General features: G+C 50.2%; 8 protein-coding genes across 8 annotated transcripts; 5 read left to right on the plus strand and 3 right to left on the minus strand.

The window, feature by feature from the left end:
* Positions 1-5,904: 5,904 nt before the first annotated feature.
* On the plus strand, positions 5,905-7,522 carry N7515_003120 (DUF2841 domain-containing protein; the record flags this gene model as incomplete). Its single annotated transcript, XM_056663864.1, has 3 exons — positions 5,905-6,103; positions 6,153-6,680; positions 6,732-7,522. The coding sequence occupies 3 exons, from the start codon at positions 5,905-5,907 to the stop codon at positions 7,520-7,522; spliced, it is 1,518 nt and encodes a 505-aa protein (XP_056522921.1).
* Positions 7,523-7,750: 228 nt separating this feature from the next.
* N7515_003121 (putative endo-1,4-beta-xylanase) lies at positions 7,751-9,176 on the minus strand (the record flags this gene model as incomplete). The annotated part of the gene is made up of 5 exons (XM_056663865.1): positions 7,751-8,490; positions 8,559-8,672; positions 8,724-8,856; positions 8,906-9,062; positions 9,124-9,176. 5 exons carry the CDS (start codon positions 9,174-9,176, stop codon positions 7,751-7,753), a joined length of 1,197 nt encoding a protein of 398 aa, XP_056522922.1.
* A 1,526-nt stretch (positions 9,177-10,702) lies between these two features.
* On the minus strand, positions 10,703-12,106 carry N7515_003122 (HSP70/90 family co-chaperone CNS1; the record flags this gene model as incomplete). Its single annotated transcript, XM_056663866.1, has 3 exons — positions 10,703-11,418; positions 11,475-11,747; positions 11,809-12,106. The coding sequence occupies 3 exons, from the start codon at positions 12,104-12,106 to the stop codon at positions 10,703-10,705; spliced, it is 1,287 nt and encodes a 428-aa protein (XP_056522923.1).
* Positions 12,107-12,901: 795 nt separating this feature from the next.
* N7515_003123 (3-isopropylmalate dehydrogenase) lies at positions 12,902-14,110 on the plus strand (the record flags this gene model as incomplete). Its single annotated transcript, XM_056663867.1, has 3 exons — positions 12,902-13,373; positions 13,431-13,854; positions 13,906-14,110. 3 exons carry the CDS (start codon positions 12,902-12,904, stop codon positions 14,108-14,110), a joined length of 1,101 nt encoding a protein of 366 aa, XP_056522924.1.
* A 507-nt stretch (positions 14,111-14,617) lies between these two features.
* N7515_003124 (uncharacterized protein) lies at positions 14,618-15,232 on the plus strand (the record flags this gene model as incomplete). Its single annotated transcript, XM_056663868.1, has 1 exon — positions 14,618-15,232. The coding sequence occupies one exon, from the start codon at positions 14,618-14,620 to the stop codon at positions 15,230-15,232; it is 615 nt and encodes a 204-aa protein (XP_056522925.1).
* Positions 15,233-15,790: 558 nt separating this feature from the next.
* On the plus strand, positions 15,791-16,829 carry N7515_003125 (peroxidase; the record flags this gene model as incomplete). Its single annotated transcript, XM_056663869.1, has 2 exons — positions 15,791-15,900; positions 16,022-16,829. The coding sequence occupies 2 exons, from the start codon at positions 15,791-15,793 to the stop codon at positions 16,827-16,829; spliced, it is 918 nt and encodes a 305-aa protein (XP_056522926.1).
* Positions 16,830-17,382: 553 nt separating this feature from the next.
* N7515_003126 (uncharacterized protein) lies at positions 17,383-20,817 on the minus strand (the record flags this gene model as incomplete). The annotated part of the gene is made up of 1 exon (XM_056663870.1): positions 17,383-20,817. The coding sequence occupies one exon, from the start codon at positions 20,815-20,817 to the stop codon at positions 17,383-17,385; it is 3,435 nt and encodes a 1,144-aa protein (XP_056522927.1).
* Positions 20,818-22,008: 1,191 nt separating this feature from the next.
* Positions 22,009-23,060, plus strand: N7515_003127 (40S ribosomal uS13 domain-containing protein; the record flags this gene model as incomplete). Its single annotated transcript, XM_056663871.1, has 3 exons — positions 22,009-22,171; positions 22,319-22,484; positions 22,688-23,060. Coding segments are annotated over 3 exons (627 nt in total), but the record flags the coding sequence as incomplete, so codon positions are not given.
* Between the last annotated feature and the right edge of the window lie 282 nt (positions 23,061-23,342).

Below are 23,342 nucleotides of genomic sequence, written 5' to 3' on the forward strand. Positions count from 1 at the left end.
ACTAGGGGCAACAGGATGAGTTACGCAGGCCGCACGGACGAGATGTGAAGGTCCAAAGGCGGCTGTTAACCGGGAATCCAGGGGGAGATTTGGCGTGACCCGGACTGCTCAAAAAAGCACGTGGTGATTGGCTCAGTCAAAAGGGCAGGGATATGTTGGAATACGATCGGCCTTCAGAACAACCTTGGACTCAGTGCAAGTCTGCAAGACAGATTTTGGTGGCCCGGATTCAGAGCGATCAGCCGTGGGCTAATGCAGCGGAGCCCTTTTCGGAATGGTGGAGACGCAAATTTCCAGAACTCGAATGATGAATTGATAATGTCACCTCGAGTTGACCTGAAACTGGCGTTCGAGATTAATAGAGAGGGTGGGCAGGATAGAGTACAGTGTACTTGAGATCAGCGAGGGCAGTGCGAATACGGACATCCTCGATGAACGTGACGGTGCAAAAGTCACGGGATTTTCTTAATGCCTGAGGCAAAATATATTGATGCCTCAGGATTATTAAGGCGACCATCCATCATCCATGGATGGATGATCACGAGAAGGGACTGTAAGATCAACATCGGAATACATTGAGACGATGAAGAAGAGAAAGTATCTACTAGTAGTTAAAGCTTTCAAAACTACATAGCACTGGGCGAAAAATAGAGCAAATTCTCGGCATCACCTCTTCCTCCTTCCCAATGGAACCTAGTTCACTTCGAGATCATTCAGCCTCATGAGTATACAATGTAGTGCAGGCGGCACTGTTATATCTACACAAGCCTTTTACCCTCGCTTCGCTCGGGAGGCTTGAAGGCGAAGTCCGTAGTCAGTAAGCTAATCGCAGGAGGTTGATAGTTAGGACATTTTCATTTGGGCATCGCGAGAGTAGGCTAAACAGAAGGCGGGCATGCAGTTTTACACAGGTCCAATGGTAACGCGAGAAGAAAAGGGCAACCCCACATCTAACTAACTTGTACAGCTGACTCCGTTGTATGGAAGCGCTGTACGACCTCTGGAAATAGGACATTTTCTGTTGCATCCAAGGCCTCTACGTGTAGACCGATAGATTGGCCACTCCACACCCACCTTTTTAACGACTGTCCCTGGCTCTTATTAATCGTCATAGCGAAATAGAGACGGATTGGAATCGACATCAGACGGAGAGTGAAGGATAGCTGGCCCTCGGTCGTCTCCAATGGCACACGCGGGATCGTGTGCTCCGCTGCTTTATAGCCGCCAGCGATGATACGGCGGTGATATTCCAATCATACAGACCCGTAATGATGAGACGGGTGCCGTTGCAGAGGCCGCCCTCTTAACGTAGGTTCCAGATCAGCATAATCGGGGCGCCGACCTTCAAGGCCAGCTCCGACGGCGGCAGGCTGGGGATATTGATGGAATGTAGATACTCCGGAGGGTGGTCTGTCAGCGTGGGTTGATCCCTGGCAGAGGCACCCCGGGCACGATCCGCAGACCAATACATCCTCGAACGGCCAGGCATATGGCCAATCAACCGGTCCTTGAACACTGTCGCCGCGTCGTTACAGATGGTGATAATCGACCGCTCGGCAAAAGTATACAGGACTCCGGCGACTGCCGACAGCGCCGTGGCGGGGTAGACGGCATCACAGAGCTCTTCCACGGTATCAGACCCGGGGATATACTGGGGTAGAGGATCAGCACTTGTAAAAAGCCAGTGTAGATAAGGAGGTAGGGGTGAATTGCCGGCAGGCGTGCTCCATGCGGCCAAGATCATGTCTCTGCACGGTGCCAGGGCGGTACTGGGAGCGAAATGCAACGGGCGTCGCCACGGCGGGTGGGCAACGGGGGCATAACTTAGGCGGCTGGCGGCGGCGCGCCAGGTCGATAAATTGGGGTATAGGAAGCCGATGACACAATGAAGCAGGGCTGCATACCGGTACGGGCTGGGGGCACTTGACGGATCTGGGGTCTGCATCTAGCACGATTAGTGAAGAGCTCGGGCGCCGTGAATAGTCGACGAAAGCCGATAGCGGGTGAATGGCGCCGCAGCAAGTGCACTGGCGAGTCTGGGCCTGGCATGATTTTCAGCAGTATCAAAAGTATTCGCACGTACGGGGGCCTCGCTCTCGACCTGTGTTGACTGGGGATGACGGCATCCGTGGCAGGATTTAAGCCGACATTTCTGTCGTGGAGGAACGTAGTCAGGGGTCGTTTGTTACGGCACCGGCTACAGCGCTTGGTAGACAGGCGGGCGTTTTCGGCGGCGGACATTCACGCAGTGGTGTTGGAGGGGAGATAGGATTCGACATGGCGAAAGGCTGTAGTATGAACAGGCAAGAGGCCGTAGGATTGAGATGGAAGACGCGTGAACAGGTAAACGAAGCCAGGAGATGCGATCGCGTACATAGGCTAAACCCAAGGGGGGTAAGCGCTCTCGGAACAGGCCAATGATGAGGCGAGAAAGGCAGGCAGTGGGAACACTAAAGCAGAATCGGCAAAGATCACCATGTACATATGCAATGCAGTTTTCGAAGTGGATCCGAGGCAACATTCTCTTATATTATAGAATCCCAAGGAAAATGTATCTCGATTTGACTGGGTTTCATACTTAGCCCAATTATACTATAATCTGTTAGTTCATGGCCATCTGTGACCTGGGTAGTCTCACAATCACTTAGTGACCCCTCTTACCGCCATATCGTTCATTACATGAAGCTGAACAGTTGTCGGTTTCCTATGCAGTATATTGCAGACGCTTCACATCCAAAGTGGCGGTGCAGGAAAGAAGGTTACACAGTTCGTGGCTGAGTTGGATGGAGATGCCGAGTACCCCAGCATGTACGGGACTCACTACGGAGTACGCAGGAAGAAAACACCGAACTGGCAAATACCGAACTACCCGCACATCGATGTCGGCACGTACAGCATTCCGCATAGAGCATGTAGCTGAAAAAGACTTCTCGGAACTAGTAGCTCTAGGACCACTTGGCGTTCATAGCCTGGCAATCTCACTTAGGTCCACCCCACAGGTATCCACGGCCCTTGCTGTCAAACCACGTTCGGGAATTCGGAATGCACATAATACGTCGATATACAAACATGAAAAGAGGGGCTCAACGCCCGTGAAGTCGAGTAAAGATTGGCGATCTTCCAACCCTTTCAAAGTTTATGTGTCTAGAGATGCTACGGCTCTAAGCGATACCTCTCATTTCCCGAAAAGGGCAAGACAGATGGGCGATCCTGTGGGCTTTGTCACAGGTGGATACATGTAGTCCGTCAGCGATCTACGTTGTATACAACCGAGGCATACGACGTAGCTCCATCGCGGTTGGAGTATATCTTGGTCTGTAACACCAAAGGAATAAAATGAAAGCATTGCAGCAGGACCACTGGACCAGACACTCAGAGAGTGTACGGGATCAGGTGACGGAGTACAACAGTAAGTACTGTGTACAGAGGAGATGAATACAAGTATGCAGGAGGCTAAAAAGGGACGGTGGGTCTTGCTCGTTAGGTACTAAGTAGAGAAATCCCCATTCCCAGGAAATGCAAGTTGGAGATCCTTACTTTGCCAGAACGGGGTCATGGGGCTGATTGACTGAAGTACGGAGTATTGAAAGACTCGACGTGTGGTTTAGATCGCCCTTCAGCTCATGACTAGTTCAAAGATTTGATCCGATATGAACTAGGTCAAACTCAATCTCACCAGTCACAATAAGCTCAAAGCCTTCCATTCCTGCAACTATCGGTAATTGGAAAAAAGGGACAAATTGGTATTTTTGGTATTTTGGATTAAAACCTTAAAAATCCTCCGAGCTCCCTGGTCACTTTTGGCTAAATTTGTCATTGTGGCTGAAACTAGTTATGACCTCATCAGACGGAGTTCAACGGTCGACGTTCTCCGGTATGACTCGCATGTACTGCCAAAACCGTCAACCTCGTTAGTTTCACGACACGACCACAAAAGTATGCATACATGTTTATTTTCCAAGATCTGTAGAACAGGACAGTCAACATGTCTCCAACCCCCCACAAGGGAACATCCGAGGATTTGAAGCTAATCGTGCATTCGATCACGATCGAAATCGCGCTCCACTTGTTCCTGGCGGAGATCTAACCGAGCAAATCTTGAAATCTATTGACAGGTGTTGGCAATTATATGAGGCCTGTCTAGACCGACGCTTGCTGCCTTTGGAATTAGTGGCGAATTCGAACACTCTGTTTATTTAGACCGTATCACCACTATGCACATCTGCGACTTGATTCGAAGTTAAGATATTTCCGGCGATACTAGTCATGTCCGCTCCGCTGGTAGAAGATTTCAAATGCTTTGCTTTCGCAGCCACCTGAAGGCAAGACTGGATAAGCTTCTTATGCATGGGGGTGCTAGGGCTGGTCTAGTAGAACCAATGGAGAAAGGAGGAAGTTTTCGATTTCCGAAATGCATCCCAGTCTGTGAGAAGGGATAACAACTTCTGTGGCTGATGTGCATGCACTGGATATACCTATCTAGGTCCCTAACCCCTACTCACACTGGGTTGTCTTGGGGGTGAAGGGGGTGGTCTAGCACCCCCCGAAAGTACACACTAGTACACTACAGGTAGGCCACCATTGACCTCGAGAGAATGCCAAATTCATGCCCGCGGTTGAATGGCCTCCGCGATGCAGCGCCTTCGGCCGAACGGGCAGAGGATATCTATCTACTTAGGTTGTGGAATAGCGGTGATGCTGCATCGACATTGCCGGATCCAGGGAGCAACCCTGCATGAAGCCCGTAACGTCCCCACGTTAGAGGCTGCGGTATCGTCAAGAGACGGATAGCCTCATGTGGGTATCTATCATGTCTCGTCGCCTGCTGGGACAAGCCAGGAGCCTGAATATAGCACACACTACAACAGTATACCAACATCGGACACATGTGAAATGTGGGGGTGTAGGCAACCGGGGGGTACAAGGGTTTGGCCACAAGCCACATGCCGGACAGCGAATCATGCTTTGACGGGGATTACCATCAAAAAGATAGTCGTAGTCTAGAATATGGGGCTCACGCCATCAAGTGTTATCCATGTCCCCTGATGTTCATTGAAGATCAATTGATACATATCCATTTTTTAGGGCTCCTAAGGTTCCGGGCGTATGCAGTACTAATCCGTCAAGTCTTTAGCACGCCACTATGTTGTATACTGAGATTTGATATTGCAAGGAGGCCATGGTCTTGAGAGACAACGTTTCAATATAGATCCAGAGTTCCCCCACATAACAAATAGCGTGCTATTGATATAAGCACCGCCACACAATTGTCTTGGGGTGGAATAATAAACAAATGAAAATCAGAGAAGCTTTCGGGGAATACCGTCAGAGCACAGGGGAAACTACATCCATGTTTCCACATTTGAATCTAGTGCGTCTCCATACGGCCCCTAACGGTCTGTTTCGATACTGTATCTGTCTTTGCGTTGCAGATCAGTCCCAAGGTTCTTTTGTTAAGGACTCCAGCTCTTTGGAATTGGGCCTCCACCTTTTTGGTGCCCTACAATATATAATGAGTGCGCCACAGCTGACAGAAACTCCTGTGGCTATTCACAAAAACCTTCTCTTTCGGATTCACTTCGCTTTTAGCCGGTACTTACTGAGCAATTGCATGGCGAAAAGCCAAAGCCACTGCTCTAATCGGTCAATCTTACCTGCTCTGCAATTGGACCCTCATCTATACCGAGTCACCCGCTTCCCGAATTGATCTTCTCCCCCCCACCTCCCCTCGCCCTCCCCTTCTGTCCATCAGAGGATAAGAGGACTTCAACCCTGAAGTCTTTCAACCAGTCAGCCGTCCAGCTGTTGAAAACAGCCCCTCGAGCTCCTTATCCGGGGTATGGTTGTCCTTTTAGTGTGGTGGCCCTTGAGTTCACGGCTGACTTTAGCCAGGCCCCAGACGTGATGTCTCGACAACCACCACTAGCGGAGGGGGAATATGCCCACTATGCTATGATCTATCTCGATAGAGATGGTAATCTGTGCCAAAGAGCCTCCGAGTCAATCGCAGATAGCCAGCAAACTATCTTGTCTCCGAGGGTTAAGAGTGAATTCTTAAGAGCAGTGAGGATGTCAACAGAGTCCCAAGCAGCACCATATGAGAGTGAGCTTCTACCACCCCCATTGAATACCCTTTAAAGAGCGCAGAACAGCTCCTTACGATGTGACAGTACCGTCTAGACAAGAGCCACAATTTAAACAACCTAGCCCCACCCAGTCGCAGGGGGGTCTCGTGGCGTACAACGGAATGTGTCTCAATGGCGAGCAGAGCCTACAAGGCCCAGTTCTACCAAATGACACCTTCCAGCCTCCAATCTGGCCCCAATTAAACGAATCCTGGCCTCATCTGCAGGTAACGGGCTCAAAACCCAGGAAAAAGAATTTTGGAGGTCAGAACCTTGACTTGACTTCACACCAAAGGGCCTCAATCTCCGTGAAAGACAAAGAGCTTCTACGCCTTTACTATGAGAAAGCCTTCCAGAATTTACAACAAACAAACTGCCGAGTGATTGCGAAAGCTTACATCAAACTGGTCGAGCCTCGTAAGCAAGTGAACTACCCCTACAATGGTCGGAAGATCGTAGGTGGGATCACTCGACAGCTCGAACCAGAGGCAACCAAACCACCATGGTGGCCAAGTGGAGTGAGCCACCGGGAGCCAGACCATCTTCCGAAAGTTGGTAAGAGAGAAGACTTCATCATGAACGCCTAACAAAGCTGACAAGATCCAGAACGCATTCGCCTATTAGTACACATTCTCTGCGAACTGCGTGAAAGATACGGAGTCACCACCGCCAGATTAAAAGAATGCGATCAGCCCATTCGCCGTCAGATTCTCCCAGTCGAGCGTTTACACATTTTGGATGAGATTTATCGAGTTCGAGAGGAAGAGCAAAAGCTCCTTGATGGGGTAACAGGTACACCATTGATCAAACCTCCTCTCAATGCTCGAAAGCTGACACATTCTCTCCCAACAGATGGAGAACAGGCCGTCTTTATATCTCGAACCAACCTCCCCCAACTAGCAGAAGACACATTAAGCGGACAAAGCTCGCCAGCCGACCCAGAACCAGGCCCCCAGAACGCCGGATCTGAATGCAGCGACGAATTTTCCGGCATCGACGACCTCAATCGAATAACCCCCGGAGACCTCTCCAGCGCGAGCTCATACAACATCAATGCTCCCGATCTCTACAGCCCGACGGTCCACATGCCTCCAGAGATCCAATACCAACCCGTTGACCCGTCCACAAACAGGTCCACATCCCCGGTAAAGTCAAAGAGGAAACGCGAGTCTTTTGCTGGAACGCATTTGGTGGATCGGACGCGCCCAGTTGACCTCGCACACTACCCATATCCCGCGGATTCTACCGTTCCACCAATCCCGATGGAATATTATGCTACGGCCCCTATGCCCCCTAACGCTGGTGTTCCGATCTCTCATCCTTCAACAGAGAGCTTGTCCACGGAGCCAATGATGCCATATGCCCAGCCGGGCCAGCCCTACTATTTTAACTACTGAGTACCCAGATCTCCATCGGGGCACATATAATGTCTGTGACGATAACGAATTTCCTTTTATTATGTCTTAAATCATGACGAGCGATAGAACTGGGCTTTGATTTCGAACGTAACAATCGAACGTAACAATAAATCCGAGTTCTGAGTGCAAAGATCGATCCAACGGACGCTTAACCCCCGACAGCGCAATGTTTCTTCCTCTCTAGGAAGTGCTTGTTGCGCCATGAAGCTACAGACACTGTGAGTACCAGTCATTTTGGTATTTACACGTTCCAGTTGCACAGACTTTGCCTCCAGTCCAGCCCAATCCACCACACTGGCCATAGAGAGGGACACCAGTACCGCCACCATTATTAGCCGAGGTCGTCGTAGTGACAAGGGTAGTAGTCACCGTGGAAGATGGAGTTCCACCGAGAGCAGCCAAGATGCCCGCATAAGCGGGTTTCTTCACGAGATTCGAATCCCAAGGACAAGCATCACCCTGACCAGAGAAAGTGCTGGGCACCCACGAGTACTTATCAGTCCAATCCCAGATAGTCATACCGATACAGCGTGTGTTGCCCATGCACGCAGCAATGGTGCTCTGATAATCAGCCGACTGCTGGGCAAGTTGCGCAGAGGTCGAGGGCAGATTCATGCGGATATCGAGTTCCGTGTAAGCGACATCAACACCGAGAGCAGTGAATGCTGCCAGGTTGGTAGACTGTGAGCTCTGGCTAGGTGTGCTTCCGACGATGAAGTGGGCCTGGAGACCGACACCATCGATCTTGGCTCCGTACTGCTTCACGAGCTTGACGATTCTCTGAGCGCCGGAGGCCTTGGCGCCGGGAGACTCGATGTTGTAGTCGTTGTAATAGAGTTTGGCGCTTGGGTCTGCGGCTGCCGCGGTTGCGAAGGCGATTGGGAGGAAGGCTTCGCCGATGACCTTGTAGAAGACACTGTCGCGGTAAGTACCGTCTTCGTTGAGGACTGATCCAGATGTTAGTAACGTGTCGATGGTATTATCCAGGTAGCTTGTCTCCGGATTCAGTGCTTACCTTCATTGGCAACATCCCAAGCATAACATTTCCCCTTGTAGTGAGTCACCACATTGGTAATGTGGTTCTTCATAGCAGCAATCAGAGTTGCGTTGGTCCAGGATCCGCTTGAGACTATCTACTTGTTAGCGGAAGAATACATGCGATACGAGTGACAACACATACCCCAGTTCGGCAACTGGCTGTGCCAGACCAGTGTGTGGCATCGCAGCTTCTGGCCATTCTTAGCAGCAAGGTTGGCAATGACATCGCCGTTGTTAAAGCTGAAAGTATTCTGCGACGGCTCGGTTGCATCCCACTAGCGACGGTTAGCGAGAGCCCAGAGAACACCCGACGACGAGCCCAACCTTCATCGCATTGCCTGGAGTGAGTTGACCGAAGTCATCCGTGTTGCCCAGCTGGGCAACGTATGCCGTATCGCTCAACTCGCCGTTGTCGGTAGCTGTTCCGAAGTACAACTTTCCCTTTGCGACAGCCGAGCTGTGCAGACCGGCTGCTTGGGTTCTGTAAGAGTAATAGGACTATCAGTGCGATGTTCTACCAGCGGGTCAAGGGCTGATCATACAGCGATGGAAGAACGCTGGCCGCAGCCAGGACGATAGTGGACAATTGAACCATGGCGATAAATCAACACTCGTTGATACTCGAATTCACCTGAAGATCCAGACTGGAATGAGGATCGACAAAGGCTCAAGCTTCCTTTATAGTCCGAGGGAGACAACAACAGCCAAGCTGTAAAGGTTTCATCTGGATAATCTCCAGCATCTACCCCGGTTCACATCGAACAACCATGCGGGCCAAGAGCCCGTGTTGTAGTTGTCGCGGTCATTCGAAATAGCCATATAGCCTGGATCGGAGCTTATACACCTGAATGAGCATAGCAATATGCACAGAAAGTCGATATAGCCAGGGGAAAGAAGAGAAGGAAGTTAGCGCCAGATAGTCTGAAGAGAAGTTCATGTAAATTCCCCACCCGGAGCAACCCCCGTATTACCCCGTATTCTCTTCACGGCAAAACAACCCTGTCGAAGGCGTTTGTGTGGAGGTGCAACGTTGCTGAAGAATGGGCGCCGGGGAGGAATCAGGGCTAAAGTCAGGAGAATCGGGTAAATGAGCTAGCTGTCTTCTCCACTTGCTTAAACTCGTGAAGCTGGGGAAGCTGGGGGAACCCTGTCGATCCCCGAGCTTTGGTTCCCCTCTTCTTGATCTTCTCTAGGATATAAGGCAGATCTCGAAAATTAACCAGTGGTGTTGATTTCAGCCTGACCATTCAGGGTAAGTTGGTTACCCCAGGTTGATCATTCAGGCTAGACGGCAGACATTGCCTCATTTGGACGATGGACCTACATTAGCGCTTCGTATATAGCATGGGTACATGGGGTATCATGCGATCTATGTCTGGCTGGACTCTGACCCCTGTACAGGTCGGCTATAGAAGCCCATTTCATGTCATTCGAAATGCAAGCAGTCCCAAGCGCCGAGGTCAAACACCTCTCGACCCGGCGAAGGCTACGTTGCTTTCTAACAAACATGGACTCGTGACCTATAGACCCCGCCGTGACAGACAAGCGACTCCTCTTACTACACCCATGCGAAAAAGGAAGTCTTGGCAGACTGCTCGAGGTTGTTCCAACTGGATGAAGACCCTTGTACCCCTTGATTCTTGAACAACCGCAGTTACATAGGGCTGGGAGATCAGTGCTTTGAGGTAACAGGGATTGCTACTAAACGATGAGACCTAGAACATTCGCACTGTAAAGGTCGAAGAACCACCTGCCACAATCAAGCAGGGTCAAGACGGCCTTAACTCGTTCGATCGTGTGCGATAGTAGGACTCTGTGCTTCCAGAAAGGGAATTGCCACTTCAATGTGTCATATCTAAGAATTTGATAATGCATCTATATACATGAGAGCTTGCTTTTCAAGGGTATCGTGATTTATTTGTAACTTCATCTTGCTCCGTAAAGTGCCAGAGCGGAGCGTGGAGAGGGCTCGGTGGTCCACAGCAAGAAGCCAAAGACAGGTAGCTCCAAAAGCACTGGAGCACCTCTGCCAAGGGTAGGGTGGTACTTGTGGATGCAGCTTCTATAAAGCCACGGGATAGATGGAATGGGATGACGGGCTTCATGTCATTGAGATATCGTTCAGCCCGTTTTGCGAGCCTTCATATCCGCAATGAATTTACCAGTCTTGGAAATTGGCACGACAAAAATGCTGACAAGTTCATCCACAACCTCAACCTTACCACCAGAGAGAATTTGCAACAAAGGCAGCTTCTTGCCTGCCTTGATCAAACCACCGGTGACAGTCTGCATAAAGCACTCTACACCTTCGACGGTGTATTCCTTCTTAGTGTCCCACGGAAGCGGGAAGATGTACTGCAGGTGGTCCTCGATGGCATTCATCTCCGAGAAAGACTTAATGAAGTCAGACTGGGCCTCCATGGGATAAAGTAGAACGACCGGGAATTCGATAGTGCTCTCAGGTGACAGAGGATCGGGGACCATGCGGATCCTGGCGTCTTCCAAATCAGGAGGCTGTTCGGTTTTGCGGGTTCTGATCTGACGGGCGCGAAGGGCTGTACTAAGGATCATGTTCTGCTTGCGCACTTTCTCCTCTTCGGCCTTTTTCCTCGCGGCAGCACGCTCCAACAGAGCCTTGCGCTCGGCGATCTTCTTGGCAGACTCCTTCAGAGCCTTGCTTTCCGGGTCAATTGCCAGTCCTCGGGCTGCAGAGTCTTCAGCCTCGGCGATCTTGTCCAGCTTAAAGAGTGCCAAGGAAGAGCGATAGAAGGCCTTGATGTTTTTGGGGTTGAATTTGAGGGCGGCAGCACAGTCGAGAGTGCAACTACGGTAATTTCCTATGAAAGCAATATGTTAGCACGTGTCTTCTACAGCGAAGAAGATGTTAACATACCCAGCTCCAAGTTGCACAGTGCCCGGTTGATGTGGGATGCCTCCTCGATCTTGCGCAACAACGCCTCCTCTTCCTTGGGATCTTCAGGCTTCTCCCATTTATCCTCCTTAGCATTAATAACAGCAATAGCCTTTGTGTAGAACTCTTTGGCGTCTATCCATTTGAGTTCCTGCACAGCTTCGTTGCCTTGTGACTTGAATGTCTGCGCGACCTCGGCCCTGGTACCTTCGTTCTGCAGAGCCTGGAGAGCATCTAGAAGCACGTTTTCACCCTCTATAGGAAGCCATATATGTCAGTCAAATCCCCAACAGGTTCAATCAATGATCCAACATACTCTCGTCACCCGCATTCTCGATATCGGTCATAAACAATGGAGTCTTATTCATCATTGCCATCAATTCCTCTGAAGTATGCGATTGAACCGCAGCAATAGCTGGAGGAAGTTCAGGCGCATTCGGATCTGTTTGGCGCGCCTTCAGCGCCTCCTCGTTGATCGGGAAGGGAATTTCATTATTGGCAGCCGCAAAGGCGTCAAAGCCTGGCTGGGGAAGGCTCTCGGCGATGGCGGGTGGGACCTTGTTGAGGTCGAGCGCCTCGTCGAAGTCATCTGGAAGTTCTTCAACCCGCGACATCTTGATTCTATTTCACAAGAAATTATTGATCCCTCAAAAGTTGGGGATCTTCAGCTGCTGAGAAATGATGCCCGCAGTGCAAACAGAGCAAACAGAGCAAACATGAGGGGATTCTGTTGGCCCTAAGCCCTATTACCGGATTAGTAATTATAAGTCACAGAAGAGTTAAGAACAAAGAAGATGTGGAAGAATTGAAAGGAAGGAATATGTAGACTTATTAGACACTAGAATTAGATCTGATCAAAACATTCTTCCTAAGTTTCTGCGACTGGGCATGGAATCCTGACTTGTCGCAGTAAAAGCCACGTTGATGCCTGAGGTTGCACTATTTTCATAGTACCTCCAACATCGATGTATTAGACCACGACTTTCATGGAAATATTGATCGCTATACAGGCATATTCCGTTCAATTACTAATTCTGACCAGAGGACAGTATATACTGTACAATTTGGAGGTCGCCTTAGATAATACAGCAAGTTGACCTCCAAGACTCCAACACCCGCAGCCCTAACCATTCTTGTATAGACCACATCAATATGTACGCCCAGAAAGGTCAGCCCCTGAAAAGCTTAAAAGATAGGCTGCATACTTCAAATACCAGCAGACAGCCTCCACATAGCAAATGTCAAGCTATCGGCTTCGGCCAAAGCCCGATCAAATCCAACCCCGCAATGCGCATCCTTCGGATGGAAAACCGAGCTCCGATATAGGCGACTTATACTCCCCTACTAAGCTTGTAGACATATCTACCTTACCACAGACATTCTTGCAAGATATCAAAAGCACCAAGATCATGGCCCAAACTCACAAAATCCTTGTCCTACCCGGTGATGGCATTGGTCCCGAGATCATGGCCGAAGCCGTCAAGGTTCTCAAAGCCTTCGAGACACCCTCGCGCAAGTTCGAACTGCGCCAGGAGCTAATTGGCGGATGCAGCATTGATGCAACTGGCAAGTCTGTGACCGACGAAGTCAAACAGGCAGCTCTAGACTCCGACGCAGTCCTCTTCGCTGCAGTAGGAGGACCCAAATGGGACAATCAGCGTCGTGGTCTGGACGGCCCTGAAGGCGGGCTTCTGCAGCTCCGCAAGGCGATGGATATCTACGCAAATCTGCGTCCTTGCTCTTCTACCACACCAAGTGCTTCAATTGCCAAGGAGTTCAGCCCGTTCCGACAGGAGATCATTGAAGGAGTTGATTTCGTTGTCGTGCGGGAGAACTGTGGAGGAGCTTATTTTGGCCGGAAGGTTGAAGAAGAGACATATGGTGAATTGAACTGAGACTCTGCCTGAAAGTATAACTAGTTGACCTTTTATAATACAGCGATGGATGAATGGGGCTATTCCGAAGCCGAAGTCCAACGTGTCACCCGCCTGGCCGCCGAAGTGGCACTCCGACACGATCCCCCCTGGCCTGTGATCTCACTAGACAAGGCGAATGTGCTGGCGTCATCGAGACTCTGGCGCAAGGTTGTTGATAAGACGATGGCAGCTGAGTATCCGCAAGTGAAGATTGTGCACCAACTGGCCGATTCTGCTTCGTTGATCCTAGCAACGAACCCACGATCGCTGAATGGTGTTATGCTGGCGGACAATACCTTCGGCGACATGATCTCCGACCAAGCTGGATCTATTGTTGGTACTCTGGGTGTGTTGCCTAGTGCTAGTCTCAACGGTCTTCCTGGAGATAAGAGCTTGAAGACACGGCCTTACGGACTGTATGAGCCGACGCATGGATCTGCTCCGACGTAAGTGCTGAAGCCGAAACCCTGGAAGAGAATACTCTAACCAAACTTTAGTATTGCCGGGCAAAATATTGCTAACCCAGTTGCAATGATCCTTTGTGTTGCTCTGATGTTCCGGTACTCTCTAGGCCTGGAAGATGAGGCTCGACGTATTGAGGAAGCTGTGCGTGGAGTATTGGACTCAGGACTTCGGACGTCTGACCTTGGGGGTAAGGCTGGGACTCAAGAAATGGGCGATGCGATTGTAGCTGCTCTATAGGAAACAAATGGAAGCGCCGTATGGTTGCTTCACTCAAAGAATGGGACACTACAAACACCAAAACATGCCTGAAACCAGACACTGGTGAATGCATCTGATACTCTCAAAGAAAGCTGAAAGGCAATGTTTGTCTGATAAACTAGACGACAAAGAACAACTTGATGAGCATTCCTGATCGGAAGCATCCTCTTAGGTCCATTCCATTCGTTCCCTGATGCGTCACCTCTCACCTCTCCCGTCATTTATTTTAAGTCTGCTCGTCGCCAGTATTCTCTAAGTCTACATCCCCTTCTGCCTCCAAACTTCCAGCTTCCAACATTAGAAAATAGTTCAGGGGATACATCGGGCTTCCACCACTTGACTATCATCTCATTTTTCTTGCTTGTCGTCAAGATCGTCACAAGACGGTCAACGATCAAATATCGCACTCAGTATATGAGTTCATACCTCACTTCACCTTCTCCGAGCACGACACATCAAGATCATCACGCAATTACATCCGTAAAAATGAAAACCGAAGCTCCAGATACGGCCACCGCACCGAGGACAATGATACCCACCCACAGACACTCATACACACGCCGCCTTGACAATGTCGAGCACGCCGACTCAGAAACTAAAATCGTGGTGCTCAAATCAATCGCACGAGACATCTGCGAAACCTTCCAAGCCATCGCAGAATACGCCGAAGAAGGCGTGCTACAAGACGAGCACACGAAGCCGATCGACAGCGTGATCATGAGCATCCGCGACACGGACGTAAAACAGCGGAGACAGCTGGAGAAAACGAATCGGCGGCTGCGCAAGGAACGATACCGTGCTCACCAGCGGCTCCGTGGATTGATGAGCCTCGGGGATGCATTGGGGCGCGGTGCTAATCGAAGAGTGAAGAAATTGAAGAATGACTTGCGCAAGGCGCAAGAAGAGATTGCGCAGCTACGGGCTGAGCGAGATATCCTACGGGAGTGGGCGATAACCCGAAGGAAGAAAATTGTGACTGAGGTTACAGACGAGGTTACGGACGAGGACGCTGATGGGGAGTTCGAACTTGTTACTGAAGACAATATCCAGGAGAAATCTCAAGAAGCTGTGGATGCCGGAGAAGACAAGGGGACTGATTGATTGGGATATTCTTTCTGATTTTTCTTTATGCGATTATTTGAAGTCGTCTTTTCAATGCAAGACATGTGTAAACATGACTGTATCTGTTTTTCTTTGTTTAGTTCAAGCATCTGAAGGTTCTGTCGGGATTGATGGTTGTATGCTGTCTGCGTATGGTCTCGTTAGTGAGTAAGGTGCCTTGATTTTGATCTTGACTGGTTATTTCCCCCTAAAAGTCGCTTGAAATCAAACCTGAATTTCCCGGATCCAACGGAAAATCTCGCAGAGCAAACGCCGAAAATGCAGGATGTTCATAAGGAAACCGAAAGTGTTGCCACCCGTTATCTCAGGGACCTCGGCATCTGCTGGCAATCCGCCAAAATTGATTCGGTCCGCGGATCCACTCTACCTTCGCGCATGTGGACAAGAAGTCTGGAGTCGCTCCCTTTTCTCTGTTTTCTCTTCACCTGGATCTGTTACTCTTCAATCTCCCTGAACAGCCGAGTCGAAACAGTTTGTTCTTAGACCATCTCCCCCAAGATTATCCAGACCGTGATATCGGCCGAGACACCCCCGACAATGAGCCCTCACCACGATTATGACGCCGTCCGCAAGGACATCGCCGCTCTTCTGCACATGCCCGACTATGACGATGGCAGCGCAGGACCCGTATTCGTTCGACTAGCATGGTAAGTCTCCATCGATTGTCGAATTCCGTAGTCGTTGTCCCGGTCGGAGCTTCACCCGAACGAATCGCAGCGACAGGCAACCTCTCAGCGCAATGTCACTGACACCGTTATCTTCCAACAGGCACTCATCCGGTACCTACGATGCCGAGACTGATACGGGCGGTTCCAACGGAGCCGGTATGCGTTACGAAGCCGAGGGTGGTGACCCTGCCAACGCCGGTCTGCAGTACGGCCGCGCCTTCCTCGAGCCGATCAAGAAGAAGTACCCCTGGATCACGTATTCCGATCTGTGGACACTAGCCGGTGTAGTGGCAATCAAGGAGATGGGCGGACCCGATATCCCATGGCAAGGCGGCCGTACCGATCTGGTGGACGACTCCAAGGTACCACCCCGTGGCCGTCTGCCGGACGGAGCCCAGGGCGCCGACCACCTGCGGTTCATCTTCTATCGCATGGGCTTCAACGACCAGGAGATCGTAGCACTGACCGGCGGACACAACCTCGGTCGGTGCCACGGCGATCGCAGTGGCTTCGAGGGTCCGTGGGTCACGAACCCCACGCGGTTCTCCAACTCTTTCTTCAAGCTGCTGCTGCAGCTTGACTGGCAGCCACGTAAGATGCGCTCGGGCAACACACAGTTTGTGTACGTTGATCCCGATGCGGAGGAGGGCGAGGAGCCCTTGATGATGCTGCCAACTGATATGGCACTCGCTTCTGATCCCGCCTTTGCTCCTTGGGTCCACCGGTATGCCGAGGACAAGGAGTTGTTCTTCGATCACTTCTCCAAAGTCTTTGCCAAGTTGATTGAGCTTGGTATTCAGCGTGATGCCCAGGGCAATGTCACCAACACGGATGGCTCCCTCGGTGGATACGTCTCTGCGCCTAAGAAGAGCGATACCCCCACAGGCCCGCCCCGAGCGCGTCTGTAGATTGGCATGTTTCGTTTTTGCCGTTTTGTTTTGGCTTGTTTTTGGATCAATTCCCCATTGCGTTGGTAGATTGCGTTGGTAGACCTGGGATGATAGAGTGCAGAGTCCAGATGTGTAAATAGACGATAGAATGTGAAGATATCTCAATGGATGCTGAGTGTATGGTCAGTAGAAGTAGTTTCAACATAAGAGAATGAAGTAAAGACAGAAGAAAGGGGGATGGAAGTGCTAAGTCTGGGGTAAAGACTGCGGGGAAATGCTCGCACGGTCTGCAGATACAAGCTGATTACTATTTTGTTGCGTAATTTGCGTAACATTTATGCGCTATTTGCGTTATTAGTGCTATTTGTGTAGGATTGATAGGACTGTTCAATTACTAGCCTGTTATTCGCTGTATTCTATCGTGCTGACAGCTTTACTTCCTCGGTTATGTCTAATCCGAGTCCTCGGATTGGCATTTGATATAGCCTCATTATCACAACCTAACAATTCTGGTAATCACATAAACATATAAACCAAACGACTGCAATATACATCTACGCCAATGATATAATCAAGACTCCTCACTCTCAACCTTCCCACCACTGGGTTTCCACGTTGGATCGGAGGGTTTCCTCGAGTTCCTTAGCCCTGGTCTTCTTGAGACCGTCTCCTCCGTCTCCTCCGTCTCCTTCGTCTTTGCATCTTTTTCTTCTTTCTCGGGTTTCTCCTTCTTTTCCTTCTTTTCCTTCTTCTCCTTCTTCTTAGTTGTCTTCTTCGTTGCCGCCTTCTTTGTACTCTTTGCTTTCTTTGGCTTCTTTTCTGCTGGTTTCTCTTCCTCGTTAGCCTTTCGTTCTTCCTCTAATCTCTTCTCTTCTACTTTTCTCCGTGTTTCCTCTTCTTGCCTCTTCTCCTCCTCCTTTCTTAGCTCCTCTTCTTCTAGTCTCTTCCCTTCTTGTTTCTTCTTCTCCTCCATCCTCTTGAGCTCATACTCCTCTAGTCTCTTTGTTTCTTTTTCCTGCTCTTCGTTCCTTTTTTCCCGGTCAGCACTCTTCTTTCTCTTCACCTCATCACTGAATCTTTTCTGTGTGTCGTAGTCGTCCTGCTTCCTCTGCGCATAAATCCTCTGTCGCTGTTTGGGACTAAGGGCCTGTTTTGCAATAGAGTAGTTTGCAATCGCAGCCTTTTTAAGCTGATCGGTATGCGCAATGCGGAAAGATGGGCGTCGTCCCATTGTAGCAAGGATATCTGCATCGCGCATGGTAGTATCAGACCCAGAATCGTTCCTGCGCGCTGGGCTACGTTTCGGCGACGCCCTAGGTGATGTCCACGCGAGGAAATCAGGGAAGTCCAAAGCTCCTTCCTGGGTAGGAGGCCCAGAAGGCCATAGTCCGGGATTTTGAATAAGCCAGTCCGGGGCATCTACCATCGAGGTAAACGGATGGGTTTTGTCGACAATGGGCTCCTGGGTTGGAAGAGTGATCCAGCCCGTCGACGGGTCCAGGTTCAATGGCGACGGACCGAAGATATTTGTATCATCAAATGTCGGAGGCGTGGTGGCCGGAGGATAAAGAGATGGATCAAGGAGCGCCGGGTCAATGAACGCTGGATCAAGGAGTGACAGATCAATATTTGACATAGATATTGGAGAGATTGGTTTACTATTGGCGGCGCCCGCATCCGATGTTGCCCATTCGGGGTTGAAGCTGCTGAAGCGCTGACCATTGTCTGACAATATACGATCCCAAGGCTCGGTCTTCGCTGGAGGCTCCGGAACAGACCATGGGACGTGATAGTCGAGAACATTCCCATTCCAGGCCACGATATTGGCCATGTCAGATACGGCTCTCTGAGCCGTCGCCAGAAGCTCATTGGTTGGGTTCATGATTCGCTCAAAAAACAGCATCGGGATAGCAGTTTGACTGACCCAGTCGGTGGGGACTCTCTCGTTGGCAGCAAATTGTGGAATTCCGCCGACTATCACCCCGGAAGTGACTTGACTGTCATACATAATAATATTTGTGTTATGCTCACCTCGTTTGGCATCGGTCCAATATACACGAGCATGTTGCTGGCTGCTATAGATGCCGCCAAGCCAACGATAGTGCGCGACCTGCGGTTTGTCTTCATAGTCCACGTAATTGAATGAAAGGTTATCCGTGTGGTGAATGAGTCGTGTCTTCAAATCAAAGGCCAACACCAGACGCGGCGGGAGTTGGCCGATCTTTCGTTCTCCAACCACCCCATTCGGATCATGGCAGTTACGACACTTGAAAGACTTGCTTTTATAGAAGCAACGCTCGATTAACGTCTGTAAATCGACTCCAAGTTCATCACCCTGATTAAAGGCCGGCAGAATACAGGAGCCTTGTTGGAAATTGACAAAAGGCGATGCGTTTCGACATTTGCAAGGAACCACTCGCTCAGCGTGGTGGTAGCGGAATTGAGCGAAGCTTTTCGTAGCCACTGACCAAAGCGCCCAAGGAGGAAGAGGCGTTCCCATTTTCATCGTGGTTTGACCGTCGATAAACAGACGGAGGAACTCATCGCGCACTTGCGTAGACGTCTCTACATCGAGAGTCTCCCAGCTCGCGTTTGTGACCTCAATATATGCCTTTTCGAGATCTGTAAACTGGGTGGTTCGATTATGAGCACGGTCTATCTTAGTACAGCCAGCATCGAGTAGCATACCTGCCACGATCACAACATCAGTGGCACAAGACATGTTACTCCAGACAGGTCCCCGACCCCGGACGGGGAACGAAGTACCGTCTGGATCCCATTGAAGATCGAGTGGCGACAACTTCACTTTCTCTGTTAAAGGGAATGCTCCTAGTTTCATTGGAAGCATGTCATCAAAACAATGGGCAGTCAGATAGCGGGGTGGCTTGTCGTTGGGATGAATTTTAGGATCTCGCTCCAGATCATCATACACAGCCTGCATCACAGCTCGTTCCACGGTCTCCGTGACCTTCTGTGGATCAAAGCTAAGTGGAGCAGGAGGAACAAGAGGACCACGTTGCAGCTTTGCAGGGGGTGGCACTGTCTGATATGGTCCAAGACCAGGAATCCAGGTAAACCCCTTGGGTGAATCAACGGCAAAGACAGGTTCTTGGTCTCGAGCGGGAGGACGAGGAGCAGGTATGAAAGCAGGAGCACCAGGCGAAAGATTCCTGTGTCGCTTGCTGGGAGATTGCAGGCATTCAGCAGCAGTTCGTTTGTTGCTGGGTAGTGTAGTAGGCGGATCCGCTGGCGGGTCCAGTGCATACTGAGGCTTAATTTCCATATCCGGATACAAGTATGACAACAACTGTATACGAGTATCCTCCTCGAATCGTGCATCTTCTGTCGGTGGCGGGGGGAGTGGAGAGACAGGCTGGGGAGTGGGAGAGGAGGCAGGCTGGGGGGTAGGGGAGGTTCGCGGGGGAAGGGGGGAGGCAGGCGGCGTGAACAAGCTGTCGGCTGAATATAGATACTGCTGGAGAAGGTAGTCCGGCATGTCTGGCGGCGCATGTAGAGGACGTAGATACGCATCCAGAATCCTGGTGCAAATGTCCGGAGCAGTGGTGTACCATCGGCTGAGAGGTTTGGGGCGCGGATTGAGATCCCATCGCAAGAGTCGTGGCCCGGAATCTCGGTTAACATTAAGCACTTCATTCCATGTCTTGGGACGATGAAGTTCCTGCATGTAGTACCAAAGCTTGAACAAGAGCATCTGTTGCACCTTGACAGATGGCGGCCTCCGCCGAGTGGTCTTAGGAGGGTCGGCCTCCTTGGATATTATTCCCCAGAAGTAGTGCTTCATCAAGACTTTGATCGTATCAATCCTCAAGAAGCGCCAAGTACCCTGTTTGACACTATAATATGTTATTCCCATAAATTCGAAGTCGTCAGGCGGATCGTCGAGACGTCTGAGATCATATAGGGTGGCAGGCTGGGGTGGGTGATCGAGGTCCTCTGGACGCTGTGGTAGATCCACAGGTGGAGGAATCTCAATACCATCATTCATTATGGTACAATAAAATTGAACTGATCAAGGTCACCACGACAGGCCCAAATGATGAACAGTAACCTGGTGTGAGGGTATCTGATACAGACCGTGAAGGTTCGAAGACAACAAGTAAAGGCCAGATAGAACCGGTGCGAAATGAACGCTTTAATGGACACCCAGCGGCCTCCATTGTCGATATTGCCAGTGAGAACGCCGTCTTTGGGTCCAAAAGAAAACAGAGTGGCATATTCTAACGGCAAGCAGAAAATGAAAGAACATCCCAAGCCTTCCAGATCCGATGCGCAGGGCGTCATCCTATTTGCCGGTAAACAAAGCAGTCGAAGACCAAGAAAAGTCCAGAGATCCGAACATGGTTTAGATCCAGGACAGTGTGAGCATGGTGGACTTCTATACTTGTCACAAATGGCTCGAATCATTGGGTGGAGGACGAACACCCATAAGGACTCAAAGAAGTATGTAAAAATAGCAACATACTTCTGCTACATCAGCAGCGAGGTTGATTGACAAGACAGATCCTTTTGAACCGAGTCCAAAATTTCAGGGACTGGTTCCAAGACCAGCCCAGGCAGAGGATCAGGGTCTCGTGGCCATGTTGCGTGAACATGAGTCAATCAAGTCGAGAAATGGTTATTTGAGGGCCAAGTAATTCCAATGTCAGCATTAATGTACTTGCTTGATAACCATGTAGCAGTCGTTAAGCCTCTGCATCTGATAGAAGAGATCAAGCATGTCTGGCAGAGCATCGCTCATCCAAAGGCGTACGGTACCTGGAAGATGGAGTATAGATGGCATTAGGCGGAATATTCGAGGGAGTCGCTGGATCAACGTTGAATATCTCTCCTTTACGCCCAAAGGAGGGTGCAATAATGACATCCTGATCCTTCAAAAATCAAACCAGTGGATCAACCCTCGGGATCGAAGATCAAAACGCATCTGTCAAAGACTCGACAGTTCCATCGAGTGATTCAATCCACAAATTGCAGCAGTGATCCTCGAAAGCACAAAGAGACAAATGAAAAGTGGCTGCTAGACCCGAGATTTAGCTTTGTCGCAGTTTCAAACGGGTGTTAAGCAAAACAAAGCCCGTCAAGTCAGGGCTTCGGGTAAGATACTCGTAAATGACAGAGCAGATTACCTGAATCTGACAGATTCAATTACAGTCATGTGATCCCACATGATCCGCCTTAGGCACTAGCCCTTTCTGGATTAGCGGCTCACAAGCGAGCCCTCGTCCCAAAATGGCTAGCGTCCCAATTACCCGATCCCACAAGCAAAGTCACTCAGTTGGACTTCCTCCTCTCCATCCCTCCGTCGACAACCCATCGCGATCCTCGCCCATCGCCCATCATGTGTACGTGCCGACCCTCCTTTGCGTCTGAGAATATTCTTGTTATACAACTACGAATTTGCCAAAAGAAAATCAAGAGAAGGAAACAGTGGCAGGGACAGTGGTTCTCGAAATTGAATGTCGGCTAACATGCGGTTTTCTCGATAACAGCGCTCGTCTCCGGCGATAAGACGAACTTCCAGTTCATCTTGCGTCTGCTCAACACCAATGTTGACGGCAAGCAAAAGATCATGTACGCGCTGACCCAGATCAAGGGTGTTGGTCGCCGTTACTCCAACTTGGTCTGCAAGAAGGCCGATGTCGACCTCAACAAGCGGTACGTTCGCCACAATCCCCTCCCATCGGACACACATTCTTTCCCACCCCTTGGTTTTGGATAAAACGTGGAAATGAGGATTCTCAAGAAATTTGGATTTCAATTTCGACATCACGACAAAACGGAGGAAGGGGGAGAATATCGCACAACAATCGCGCAAATTCTCTACAAAAGCAACAAATCTGACAAGAACCTTTCTTTAGTGCTGGTGAGCTCACCACCGAAGAGCTCGAGCGTATCGTCACCATCCTTCAGACCCCCACCCAGTACAAGATCCCCGCCTGGTTCCTGAACAGACAGCGCGACATCACCGATGGCAAGGACACCCAGGTTGTCTCCAACGGTCTCGACTCCAAGCTCCGTGAGGATCTCGAGCGCCTTAAGAAGATCCGCTCCCACCGTGGTCTGCGTCACTACTGGGGCCTCCGTGTCCGTGGTCAACACACCAAGACCACTGGCCGCCGCGGTCGCACCGTCGGTGTCAGCAAGAAGAAGGGCTAAATTATTCTGTTCGTTTTTTTTGCCGGGGGTTCTTGGAGGGATCCCGTTATTTCCGGTGTGTTTCTCGTGGGACCTTTTTCCCCGCTGAGCTGGGTATGACCCCGGTTCAAAAAATTGAAAATGAATCATACCATGAAATGAACCAATCTCTTACGAGTACTTTGCTATGCTTTGGGTGTGAGGGTGGTAGCTGGAGTAGGATGCTCTACTCCAGTCCCTTTCAATCCTCGGCCTTCGTAGGGTAGAACCTCTTGCAACCTAGAAGTCTTGGTGCCATGCTTGAGGGATGTACGTCTATATCTTACAGCGGGGTATGTCTGGACCACAGATGTGGGATCGACATGCTTATTGTCGCTT

Source organism: Penicillium bovifimosum (genome assembly GCF_028826915.1).
Source record: "Penicillium bovifimosum strain IBT 22155 chromosome Unknown utg000003l_segment0_segment0, whole genome shotgun sequence".
NCBI lineage: Eukaryota > Fungi > Ascomycota > Eurotiomycetes > Eurotiales > Aspergillaceae > Penicillium > Penicillium bovifimosum.